Source organism: Onychostoma macrolepis, chromosome 25, assembly GCF_012432095.1.
Source record: "Onychostoma macrolepis isolate SWU-2019 chromosome 25, ASM1243209v1, whole genome shotgun sequence".
NCBI lineage: Eukaryota > Metazoa > Chordata > Actinopteri > Cypriniformes > Cyprinidae > Onychostoma > Onychostoma macrolepis.
This window is the reverse complement of record NC_081179.1, coordinates 13,738,550-13,751,376: the sequence shown is the minus strand read 5'-3', so window position 1 is coordinate 13,751,376 and position 12,827 is coordinate 13,738,550. Positions and strand designations below refer to the sequence as shown.

Here is a 12,827-nt window from a genome sequence, read left to right as displayed (position 1 = left end):
ATAAACTTGTAAGGCTCAGATGGTGTCCAGCATGTGTGGTGACGCCCTGGTGAGGAGTACCAAGAAAATTGTGTCTTGCCTACAGTCAAGCATGGTGGTGGTAGCATCATGGTCTGGGGCTGCATGAGTGCTGCTGGTACTGGTGAGCTGTGCTTCATTGAGGGAAACATGGATTCCAACATGTACTGAGACATTCTGAAGCAGAAGATGATGCCCTCCCTTCAGAAACTGGGCCGAACCGCAGTTTTCCAACATAATAACGACCCCAAACACACCGCCAAGATGACAACCGCCTTGCTGATGAAGGTGAAGGTGATGGAGTGGCCAAGTATGTCTCCAGACCTGAACCCTATTGAGCACCTGTGGATCATCCTCAAGCGGAAGGTGGAGAAGCACCATGTGTCTAACATCCAGCAGCTCCGTGATGTCATTATAGAGGAGTGGAAGAGGATGCCAGCAACAACCTGCGCAGCTCTGGTGAACTCCAAGCCCAGGAGGATTAAGGCAGTGCTAGATAACAATGATGCCCCTACAAAATATTGACACTTTGGACACCATTTTGACATGTTCACTTAGGGTGTACTCATTTTTGTTGCCAGTTATTTGGACAATAATGGCTATATGTTGAGTTGTATTTAGAGGACAGTAAATTTGCACTGCTATCAGTGTTGGGTGTAATTAAATTACTTATCCACTGAAAAAGTAAAGTAAGGGATTACTGTTAATTTTTAGGTAATTTAATTACAGTTACTTATAAAGTACTTGCGTTACATACACTAAATAATTTCAATAGTTCTAAAATCAATATTGAATTTGAAATCTAAATTTACCATCTAAAGATAAAACTGAATGCAGTGGCGTTAACCCTCCGCGCGCCGGTTCATTTACTTTCAGATTTTCCTGATTCACAGAGAAACCTTAAATACTCAGATACATATAAGTAGGGTTGCCAACCGTCCCGTATTAGCTGAGACCGTGCTGCCGCGACTGAGAGCGGCTCGGTGTTTAGTGTCCCGCAGCAGCAGCGAGAGCAAGTGACTTCAGCGCAGCTGAAGAGTTCTGCGTTCAAATGCACGCAATTAGGCTAAATCTTACCGCAAAGCCCCAGCAAACATGACCATGAATGTGTCCGCGGGAAATAGTAAGGACCTATTTGAATTATTTACTAATAAACAAATGTTTTCTGAGTCCCTCTCGCAAGGATGAAGTTGCTGATCCTGACTCGCCGTCTCCTTATTATACGTGCCTTTAGAGAGAAATGCATCTTTATTGATTATGATTAAGATTATAATAAGAGTTTTTGTTTTCGATTTTTTTATTTATTTATTTTTTCGTTACGTGATAATTTAAAGCTTTCTATAGATATATTTATCATGTCTGTGAGGTATTCGCTCAGCTTCGGTTCGTTTAAGATGTAGCCTAATTGGCGATTTGAATAATTAAGTTACTTATTGAGTAACTAAGTTACTTTTCAGACAGAGTAATCAGTAAAGTAATTTAAATACAATATTGATGATGTAATTAGTAACTGTAATTAATTACTTTTTGAAAGTAACTTACCCAACACTGACTGCTATACAAGTTGCACATTGACTGCTCTAAAATATATCCAAGTTTCATTTGTGCAGTATTGTCCCTTGAGAAGATATACTAAAATTGTTGCTGAAATGTGAGGGGTGTACTCACTTTTGTGAGATACTGTGTGTGTGTGTGTGTGTGTGTGTATTATACTGTATAACTAAATACCAACATTACTAATAATAATTATTATATGTTGTATTTTTTTTATTTTATTTGTAAGGCTATCAGAAGTTAAAGTTAGCGTTTTGTGTAGTATAAGAAGAAGAAGAAGAATGATAACAATATGTACTAAAAAAGTATATACAAAAATTACTTTTACTTTTCTATAGCAATTTATATTAAATTTAATTTATTTTATGCACACTATATTTTAGCAATCTGCTTTAGTATAAAAATTTTCTAAGCAATTCAATTTTGCTGTCTTCACATCTCACGCCATATCAATGGGGTTTTAATACTTCAGAATACATACAGTAGCTGTCTTTTGTACTTTAGGAGGCGGATCATCATAAGAGGATCATCATATCTGGGGGTCCTTGATATGAGAAAGTTTTAAAACCCCTTTATGACATAATGAGGAGTTATTCAAATTTTCTTAGGCAAGCAAACACCACTTAAATTTCCATGTGCAAATCCACTTTGGCAGCCAACATACAAGCTTTTTATTGGCTGCCAGAGTGTTGCTATGTGGTTGCTAAGGTGTTCTGAGTGGTTTTAGCGTGTTGCTGTGCAGATCATAAGATGTTCTGGGTGGCTGCTTACTGGCACAAATCAGAAGAACCCATCCTTCATATTCTGGGCACTGCGCACCTTTTCTCAAACAGGCCTCATCATTTGAGGTGACGTTCAAGCCTATAGCCTGATGAGTGCACCGCTAATGAAAAGAGAGGCTTAAAAAGAACCGATTTACATAGATGTAGGATGTAAATGACTCATTTGTATAATTTTACATATCTTTTTTTTTATTATTATTGTTCCACTGTCCATTGGCCTCATTAGACATGGTCTGTGTGATTAGCCAGTGATCCGCTCTCGGTTAAGTGTTGACAGTTCTGCTCTGGTTATTTTCGATTGGGGTCTGGGTGACTTTAGTGGTCAGAGGCACTATGGGTTCCTCAAGTCTCTCCTCACCCTTTCTATTACGGAATTCCACACATTCTTTAGTGTAATTTTGGCTACAGTCGCCCTCTCTCTCTTTCTCCCACCCTTATAGCCTCAGCTGAACAGTTGTGCTCTTTCCAAAGAAGTGGACGAGTCTTAAACAGTCTACAATAAGCCTTTTATGTTCATAGTGATTAAACTACCGCAGATGATATTCTTCCCACAATCCACTCGATAAAATTAATCAGAAAACCAGTGGCGAGATATTCATAACAAAAGCTGCAAATTGATACTCTCCACTGTCGTCTGTAATGGCTCATTATGACACGTTAAATGTAACCAATTAAAAAAATTATTTAGCAAGGATGCATTGAATTTATCAAAAGTGAGAGTAAAGACATTTCTAAAGTTACAAAATATTTCTATTACAAATAAATGCTCTTTTGAACTTTCTATCCATCAAACAATACTGAGAAAAAAAATAAATAAATGTCATGGTTTCCACAAATATATTAAGCAGTGCAGTTGTTTTCAGTATTTATATGAAATGCTTCTTCAGCATCAAAACCCCCCATATTAGAGTGATTTCTAAAGGATCATGTGACACTGACTGGCCTAATGATGCTGGACATTAAAGTTTACAATATTACTGTTTTTACTGTATTTTGGTCAAATAGATGGAACCTCGGTGACATATTTCATTAAAAACATTAGAAAAATCTTACCGACCCCAAACTTTCGAACATTACATAAAATGTTTAACAATATTATCATTTATGATGGTTAGTAACTTCAGAAGCCATCGTGTGTTACCGTGGTAATTTTTGTCAGGGAAATTATCAATACGTCCAAGAATTACTGCAGTTTTTGTTGGGAGTGTAGACATGCAAATGTGTTGTTATTTTGAGCGCGCGTGTTACAGCGGCGCAGTTCCTGGAACAGTTGATAAGGAAGTGACAAAGAGGAAGCGAGCGCAGGTTCCAGATCATTTCAACAGCCCAATCGAAGCAGTTTCATTCATGCTACAATATTATCTCGTCGTCTGGCCTCATGGTTATAGCGTCCAGACATATAGAATCACAAACACGTATTTCAGCACTGAAATGATAAGAATGCAGTCGCCTGTGTGGACTTGTTTATCTGAGGAGAGGAAGCGGAATCAATAAAATATACTTCTACAACAGCGACCTCTGCTGGCCATCACGGTTTACTGCGTTGGATGTGCTTGTTCTTTTAGTGGGTAGTCCACCCAAAAATGAAAATTCTGTCATTAATTACTCACACTCGTGTCGTTCCAAACCCGTAAGACCTTCGTTCATCTTCGGACACAAATTAAGGTATTTCTGATTAAAATGTGTGTGCTCTCTGACCCTCTGTAGACAGTAATGCAACTGCAATGTTCCCAGGTCTAGAAACGTAGCAAGGACATCGGTAAAATAGTCCATGTGACATCAGTGGTTCAACCCTAATTTTACGAAGCTACGAGAATACTTTTTTTGCGCAAAGAAAACAATAATAAGATAATTTATTCAACAATTCTTCTCTCAGAGTTACCGTCTTCCACCATTTTGAGTGCAGTACCACAGAACATAATCATCGTTGTTTACCTACAGTAAACATAAACAACGCTGATTATGTTGATTACGTTAAATTATGTTGTTATTTTTTTCTTTGCGCGCAAAAAGTATTCTCATAGCTTCGTAAAATTACGGTTGAACCACTGATGTCACATTGACTATTTTACCGATGTCCTTACTATGTTTCTGGGAACATTGCAGTTGCATTGCTGTCTACGGAGGGTCAGAGAGCTCTCTGATTTTATCAAAAATATCTTAATTTGTGTTCAGAAGCTCTTTTGGGTTTGGAACAACATGAGGGTAAGTAATTGATGACAGAATTGTCATTTTTGGGTGAACTATCCCTTTAAAACGTTTTAAAAGCTAACTATACATTGTGTTTCATGAGTTATTGTCTATTTAAATAGCATGTTCAAGCCTCATTTTACTTTTTACAGTCGTAAATTGCATTTATTTGCCTCTTGATTTGCATAATTAAGTCAAATGTTCATTTGTTTGAATTTATTGTATCATGGTATTTACATAAGCTAATTTACAAACGATATACCATGGAGGTACAATGGTAAAATGTAAAATTTGTTTTTGTGTGTGTTTTAACAGCACTACACTAATGATGCAGATGGACTTTGTACCAGACTTATCAAACCTAAACTCATGGAGGGGACTGTGGCGGCCCAGGATGAGTTCTCGAGAAGTAAGATACTTAGTGACTATACTCGCACATGAATTTGTTGATTTATAGAGAATTAAAATGCTGCGTGGGTTCAGGTTTTGTTTTATGAAAGATATTTTAATAGAATAATTAATCTTCCTTTTCCACAGGTGGCTGGGCTCTGAATAGAAAAGAACTGAAGCTCATCCAGACTATTGGAAAGGGAGAGTTTGGAGGTACAGATCCTTTTTATTTGTTAAGAAATAACATCCATATCATTGAATCTAAATTAATTTGGTTCAGGGCCCAGATTTTACATCGTTTAGCTTATAAAAATGAACACAAATATATTAATAGCATCATAAACTACCCAGGCAGCCAGTAATTCATCTGAACTTGCAAGTGTTAGAAAAATCTGCTCTTCTTGGTTCTTAGATGTGATGGTCGGAGACTACAGAGGCAAGAAAGTAGCGGTGAAGTGTATCAAACATGACGCAACAGCGCAGGCCTTCGTTGCAGAGGCTTCTGTCATGACGTACGTCCTCCCCGATTGACAGAGAATAAAAAATAAGGCTTTTATGTTTAAATATCAATAATCATGTTGATTGTTACAGGCAATTACGGCATAATAATTTGGTACAGCTGCTGGGGGTGATCGTGGAAGAGAAGGGCAGCCTCTTCATTGTCACTGAGTATATGGCCAAGGTCAGTGAGTGACTCAAAGCTGTTGTCTTAGAGAATAACTAGATTTATACATTCAATCTTGTCTTTAAAGCATATAAATCATTATTTGAATGTCTTCATTTCTTTTTTCAGGGTAGTCTTGTGGACTATCTGCGCTCCAGAGGACGTAGTGTTATTGGTGGAGATTGTTTGATCAATTTCTCAATGTGCGTTTCTTTGTATCACATCTTTTATTGTATTTATTTAAACCTTGGCACTCATCCAGCTTTGTCTTATTTGTAAATATAAAATGAACAAATAAATTCTAAATGTTTTCATTTATTTTCTTTCTTTATTTTGTAGGGATGTCTGCAAGGCGATGGAATACCTTGAGGCCAATAACTTTGTGCACAGGGATCTGGCAGCTCGTAATGTTTTAGTGTCAGAAGACAACATTGCAAAAGTCAGCGACTTTGGCCTCACCAAGGAAGCATCATCTACTCAAGATACAGCCAAACTGCCTGTTAAGTGGACTTCACCTGAGGCCTTAAGAGAGAAGGTATGTTTCCTGCTTTTGTTTTAATATGTTTAGAGCCATTTTAAAAACATCCTCATATCTTTTTTTATTTTTTATTTTATTTCTACCTGTCTGTCTGAAACAGGCGTTTTCCACTAAGTCAGATGTATGGAGCTATGGCATCTTACTGTGGGAGATCTATTCCTTTGGTCGGGTACCTTATCCAAGAATTGTAAGTCTCTTCAAAACATGACTATTATTATTATTATTATTATTATTATTATTATTATTATTATTAATAATATTTTTTTTTTTTAAATAATATATTTTATTTGTAGTTGTTTATTTCTTTTACCTAGTTTAAATGAAACTACTAAAATAAATAGAATATCGGTAAACAGTACGTTTTAATCCAAATTCTATACACCTCAAAACAGCAGCAGGACCAATAAAAAGTAAATGTTGGTCCCACTTTATATTAGGTGGCCTTAACTACTATGTACTTACATTTAAATTAATAATTTGATACAATGCACTTATTGTGTACATACATGTTTTTACATTGTACTTATATTTTTAAAAATACCTATATGTAAATACATCTGTAATTAATTTCTGTAATTACATTTATAATTACACTGTTGACCCATCCCTTACACCTTAACCCACCCTTAAACCTACCCATACCACCAAACCTGTCCCTAACCTTACCCATATCCCACCTCAATAGCAGCAAAAGTATTTTGCAATACAATATGACCACAATAAGTACATTTTACATAAAAAAATAAGTACATACATAGTAGTTAAGGCCACCTAATATAAAGTGTGACCTATTTTTTTTATATTATTATTATTTTAAATTATTATTATAGTTGTATTAATAATTTAATTTACATTTAATTTAATTACATTAAATTGGATGGTAATATAATACATGCAAGAAGCCCCAAAAAAAAGAAGAAACATGGCCAATAAAAAAACGGTAATAGGGTAATAGTAAAGTAGTTTTAATAATCTAATTTAAAGTAAAATAGCATTTTTTTTTTAAATTTAAGCTAATAGGTCACCTTATAGCAGAAACTTGACCAATAAGAAATACATTTGTAATTATTATTTTAAATAATAATAATAATAATCTAATTTAAATTAAAATAACTAAAATAGGATATTAATACAAGTCACTTCAAAGCAGAAACATTACCAAAAAAAAAAAAAAATACAATGGTGATTATTTTTATATAATTTATAATTACATTTTATTTATTTGATATTATTATTATTATTATTACAGTTTTACGATTAATTATTTAATTTAAATTAAAATAATCTAAAAAATAAAATAAAAAATAATTGGGACATTATAATTACTGCATTTTTAACGTTATTTCTATGTTAATATAATTTAAAATATTTTTTAGTGTTTTGTAAGATTTCTGCACATACCACATTATGCCTGTTTCCTACAATTTTAGTATCAAGGCAAATTCTGCCAGTAGAGGACACTGTTGTCTACCTCAGCAGATTTTTGCTAAGTCGTGGTGTCCTTCATCCTCTGTTCTGTTCTCTGTTCAGCCTCTGAAGGAAGTTGTCCCGCGTGTAGAGAAGGGTTATAAGATGGACGCCCCAGACGGCTGCCCGGCGGTGGTGTATGACATCATGAAGCAGTGCTGGACTCTGGACCCTGTGATGCGTCCCAGCTTCAGAGAACTGAGACAGAAACTCCAAGATATCATTGCCAATGAGCTGTACCGATAAAAGACAAAAACTAAAGGAAAAGACCTTCACGGGACCATTCTCATACAGTCTGACCAAAATCTACCCTTAAAGCAGCAAACTTGAAAAACGTTAGCAGACTTTTCTTTTGCAAGTGCACTCTGTTTTTTTTCTACTTTGCATAGCTTTCATGGCTTGATTTTCATAATTTTGGGGAGGCTGGCCTTCTCTACAACAACTTGCCTCTTTTTGATTTAGAAGATCTTCAGCCTCCTCTGATATGTCCTCATACGCTCCCTTATTTTGGACTTTTGATTAGCATATAGGATTTTCTGCCAAAAAAGAGAAAAATCAGCTAATATCATCAGTAAATATCATGAGAAATGCTATCTATGACGGCACCCATATAAGGCTGGTTGTCTACAAAATCTTGTAACCAAGAACAATAATTGGCACTTAGGGAGAGCGTATGCTCATCCCAAACTGTTTTCCGTTCCAGTAGCCAATGAAATCCACCAGAGAATCTTTCTTCCATTTCACAGTGCCTTTATGCCAGAAGTCTGTCTTACCCCAGAGCTTGTTTTTTTTTTTTTTTTTAAATACGTTGTTTAGAAGCGCTTGAATTTCCTGCTGTCTTGCTCATCTTTTCAAACATGCGTCAGTCTGAGCCTCAAAACCAGTAAGAATGAATATAAATATTGCGGGCCTTTAAAAAGAGATGTGGCTTGTGTGGAATGGGATTTGCTTTAATTAAAAATTTAAAAAAATGTAAAAATAATAAAACAGAAATTATACAAAAAGGCCTCTCATACAGATTTGAGAAATATTTGTGATGTATGTTGACTTTTGTGAAGGACTTAATTTTATCTTAGTGCTTTTCATATTTTTTTCTTTGCTGCCATATTTCAGGAAAAAAAAAAAAAATCATTCCACCTGAACAGTTTGATAAAAACAAAAGATAAAGACAAAAAATAAAAAGGCTGCCAAAAAGCTTTGAATGTGTGTTTGTGCGTTTAAATGTAACTGTACGGTCTTTCAACTTAAAGGTCAGTCAAGGAAACTGTAAATGCACCCAGAGAGGAAACACGTCATCTATACAAGCTTCTGCCCGTTTAGCAGCGACCCAACCAGTCCTGACACGTGACAGATTTTCACCATAAGGTTTTGACACGTATATGCAATGGTAGTAATAATGCCGATGCCCTGCAGATGCGCTTGGCATATGTCACATGTTTTGGAAATGGCGTCACATGGGATTGTTCTCTGTTCTATCTATAGGATGCTGTATTTCTGCTCGGTGCATGTTTCTCGTCAGCAACATGATATCAAGAAGAGGAAGATTCATGAGCATGCAGCTAGAACGAAACCTGAACCACTGATATGCTGCATTTGTGGTTTTCTGTGAAGGTGAATCTACCTTTGGTGAACAAAAGCACTGGAAAAAAAACATACCAACGCAGTGAAATTTTTTCATTTACATTTTTGATAAACAAATATTTGAAGTCGTTTCTTATGGTGAGCTGCTACTACTTATAAATTATAATCCTGGAAATATTTCACTTTTTATTTTTACAATATTTGAAAACTTCTACTCGAAAAAACATTTTCTATTATTAAATATCTAATTTGTAGATTTTTCTGTTTCTGATTTATTAATTTTATGACAGGCAAATTTGTAATTAAAAACTAAAATAAAATGAAAAATAGCCATTTTAATAATTGGTAGGGATTTTAAATATGTGTATGTTATAAAGTATATATCAAATTTATAGATTTTTCCATTTTTAATTATATTAATAATGAATAATAAATATATATATACTAAAATATATATATATATATATATATATTAGTGCTGTCAAACGATTAATTGCGTCCAAAATAAGTTTTGTTTATATATGTTTGTGTACTGTGTATATTTATGTATATATGAATACAAACACATACAGTATTGAAAATATTTACATTATATATAAATCTATTTAATATATAAACATTACATTTTTCTTAAATATATACATGCATGTGTATGTATTTATATATACATAATAAATATACACAGCACACATGTATTATGTAAACAAAAACTTTTATTTTGGATTTGATTAATCATTTTACAGCACAAATATATAGATATAGATATATATAATCAGCTATATATAATTGTACAAGTAATTTTAACTAATATTGCATTAGACCAACTTGTTGAATTTCATAGAACTCATAAAAACTCTTTATTTTGTTGAGTTACAGTAATGTAAAACATAAGTTGCCATGACTTACTGATCATATCATTTTTTTACAGTGCATGCAAATATGCATATTTGCATGAGTGCATTTGGTAGATGAATATGCTTTTCAGTTAAGCTACTGGAACTCATTGCTTATTATAATAAGATGATGCTTCATTTGCATAGTTCTAAAATGGTAATTTGTTGGTTTCATTTTTTATTTTCTATTTATTTGAAAAGAAAAGGGAACTAAACCACTTGCAGTTCCTCCCCTTAAAAACGGAGATCCCTGAGATTCTTATTCAGACTTCAAGCACACAAGCTTCCCCGTTCAACAAGGAAGAATGAGGTAAGTCAGGGAGACGGGACTTCAGCTTCCCCCTCGGGCGTCCTGTGTGCTTCACGCCAGAACGCTTGACTGTGGATGTCACCATGCATGTGTCACGATTTGCTCTGTTTTGTTGCCTATTTGGAAGACATTGCCAAGGGACAGTAAGAAGAGTTTAATTCAACCGCTTGGTTTCAAGGAAATGACTCTGACCTCACGTTATGAGGGAAAAACCGAAATGCGAACATTCATAGCTTCAAACCATCCAACAGTCAATAGCAGCAATGATTGGTACGTTTCTTCAGTCTTTATCTCCGTGACATGCAAGAGTTCATGCGTTTGCCTGAAGAGAGCAACATTAAGTGACATGCTAAGTTTGATTCTCTAAAATACCAAAGTTCCTCCAGCTGTAGGTTCGGAAGCGTCCGCAGTGCTCGTCAGCCCCCATTTACATCTCTCTCGTGACATTTGGGCTCAGGCCCGGATCCGGCCTTCACCCACGCCCAGCCTAAGGGAGCTCGAGTGCCAGTGTGAATCCCAATCAACACTAGAAGTGGAGTCCTCGAGATGCTTTCGTTTCCTCTCATGTAAAACGCATCTTTCTGCTGTTTGCATTTCGGCCAGAAATGCGCCTCATGAAGGGTACTTGAGTACAGTGAAAGGGGTAGTGTCTTTGGGCCGGGACAAACTTTCTCAATGCCCTGGCATTTATCTGAGGAATCACTGACCCTCATATAAGTGCTGTGGAAGGTTTGGGAAAGTGTCTCTGCTGTTTGTGTAGATGCTAAATGCAATTCATTTATAGTCTCTTGTTCTTCACTAGACAAATGAGGACAAATCAGATTGCAGCTGGTCATGTTTAAAACATATATGATAATGGATTCAGTGCGGCGTCTCTGAATAAACTCACATGTTATCAGAGATTTCCATCTGAAAGCAGTTGGATTCAGCAAGATGAATGTTCACAGCAAATGTAATTGTTAAAATTCCTCCAAATGGTACAAAGCATTGACTCTTTGGGAAAGGTCATCATATCATCCAAAGAGGACGTATTTATAACATGTTTTATTCATGTTTGAAGAAAAGTGATTTGTTATTAATATATATATATATATATATATATATATATATATATATATATATATTTTTTTTTTTTTTACGAATTGTCCTACAGATGTAAGATTGTCTTAATAGCATAAAAGTATGAATCACAGAGCCTAACACTGCATGTAATACAATTAGTTGACACAGACTGAGGTGTTTCACTTGAGCAGTCTTGTGATTTGCTGGACACAGGAGAGAAGTGACAGTGGCGGCTCATCATTACTCAAACTGACTCATCAACAAGCCCACGGTCTCAAAAATACACAAACTAAACCAATGAAAGCATTTTCTGTTCAAAAATGTCTTCTAATAGTTCAAATCTAAAGACTTGATTGGAAGTAATCAATTCTGGTATAGTGTCAATATTTCTAAAAGGCATTTAATTTCTCAAAATACATTTGATATGGAAACATCTCATAACAAAACACCTATAGAAGATTTAATATATATATAGTATTTTTTTTTCCTCATTAATGTACACACAGCACCCCATATTGACAGAAAAACACAGAATTGTTGACATTTTTGCAGATTTATTAAAAAAGAGAAACTGAAATATCACATGGTCCTAAGTATTCAGACCCTTTGCTCAGTATTTAGTAGAAGCACCCTTTTGATCTAATACAGCCATGAGTCTTTTGGGAAAGATGCAACAAGTTTTTCACACCTGGATTTGGGGATCCTCTGCCATTCCTCCTTGCAGATCCTCTCCAGTTCTGTCAGGTTGGATGGTAAAGCGTTGGTGGACAGCCATTTTAGGTCTCTCCAGAGATGCTCAATTGGGTTTAAGTCAGGGCTCTGGCTGGGCCATTCAAGAACAGTCACGGAGTTGTTGTGAAGCCACTCCTTCGTTATTTTAGCTGTGTGCTTAGGGTCATTGTCTTGTTGGAAGGTAAACCTTCGGCCCAGTCTGAGGTCCTGAGCACTCTGGAGAAGGTTTTCGTCCAGGATATCCCTGTACTTGACCGCATTCATCTTTCCCTCGATTGCAACCAGTCGTCCTGTCCCTGCAGCTGAAAAACACCCCCACAGCATGATGCTGCCACCACCATGCTTCACTGTTGGGACTGTATTGGACAGGTGATGAGCAGTGCCTGGTTTTCTCCACACATACCGCTTAGAATTAAGGCCAAAAAGTTCTATCTTGGTCTCATCAGACCAGAGAATCTTATTCAGGTGTTTTTTTATCAAACTCCATCTCCAAACTACAACTTTCTCCTGTCTCCCGACTGCATCTCTGGAGCTCAGCCACAGTGATCTTTGGGTTCTTCTTTACCTCTCTCACCAAGGCTCTTCTCCCCCGATAGCTCAGTTTGGCCGGACGGCCAGCTCTAGGAAGGGTTCTGATCGCCCCAAA

At 35.8% G+C, this 12,827-nt stretch overlaps 1 protein-coding gene across 1 annotated transcript in view; it reads left to right on the top strand.

Annotated features, from left to right (window-relative positions):
- csk (C-terminal Src kinase) overlaps positions 1 to 8,801 on the top strand; it is a 28,114-nt gene extending 19,313 nt beyond the window's left edge. Inside the window, exons 6-13 of the mRNA XM_058767714.1 lie at positions 4,860 to 4,953; positions 5,082 to 5,147; positions 5,347 to 5,446; positions 5,526 to 5,616; positions 5,728 to 5,801; positions 5,938 to 6,133; positions 6,237 to 6,323; positions 7,667 to 8,801. Coding sequence (XP_058623697.1) covers positions 4,860 to 4,953; positions 5,082 to 5,147; positions 5,347 to 5,446; positions 5,526 to 5,616; positions 5,728 to 5,801; positions 5,938 to 6,133; positions 6,237 to 6,323; positions 7,667 to 7,849 — 891 coding nt within the window. The 3' untranslated portion in view covers positions 7,850 to 8,801. The remainder of the gene's footprint in view (positions 1 to 4,859; positions 4,954 to 5,081; positions 5,148 to 5,346; positions 5,447 to 5,525; positions 5,617 to 5,727; positions 5,802 to 5,937; positions 6,134 to 6,236; positions 6,324 to 7,666) is intronic.
- Positions 8,802 to 12,827: the final 4,026 nt, after the last annotated feature.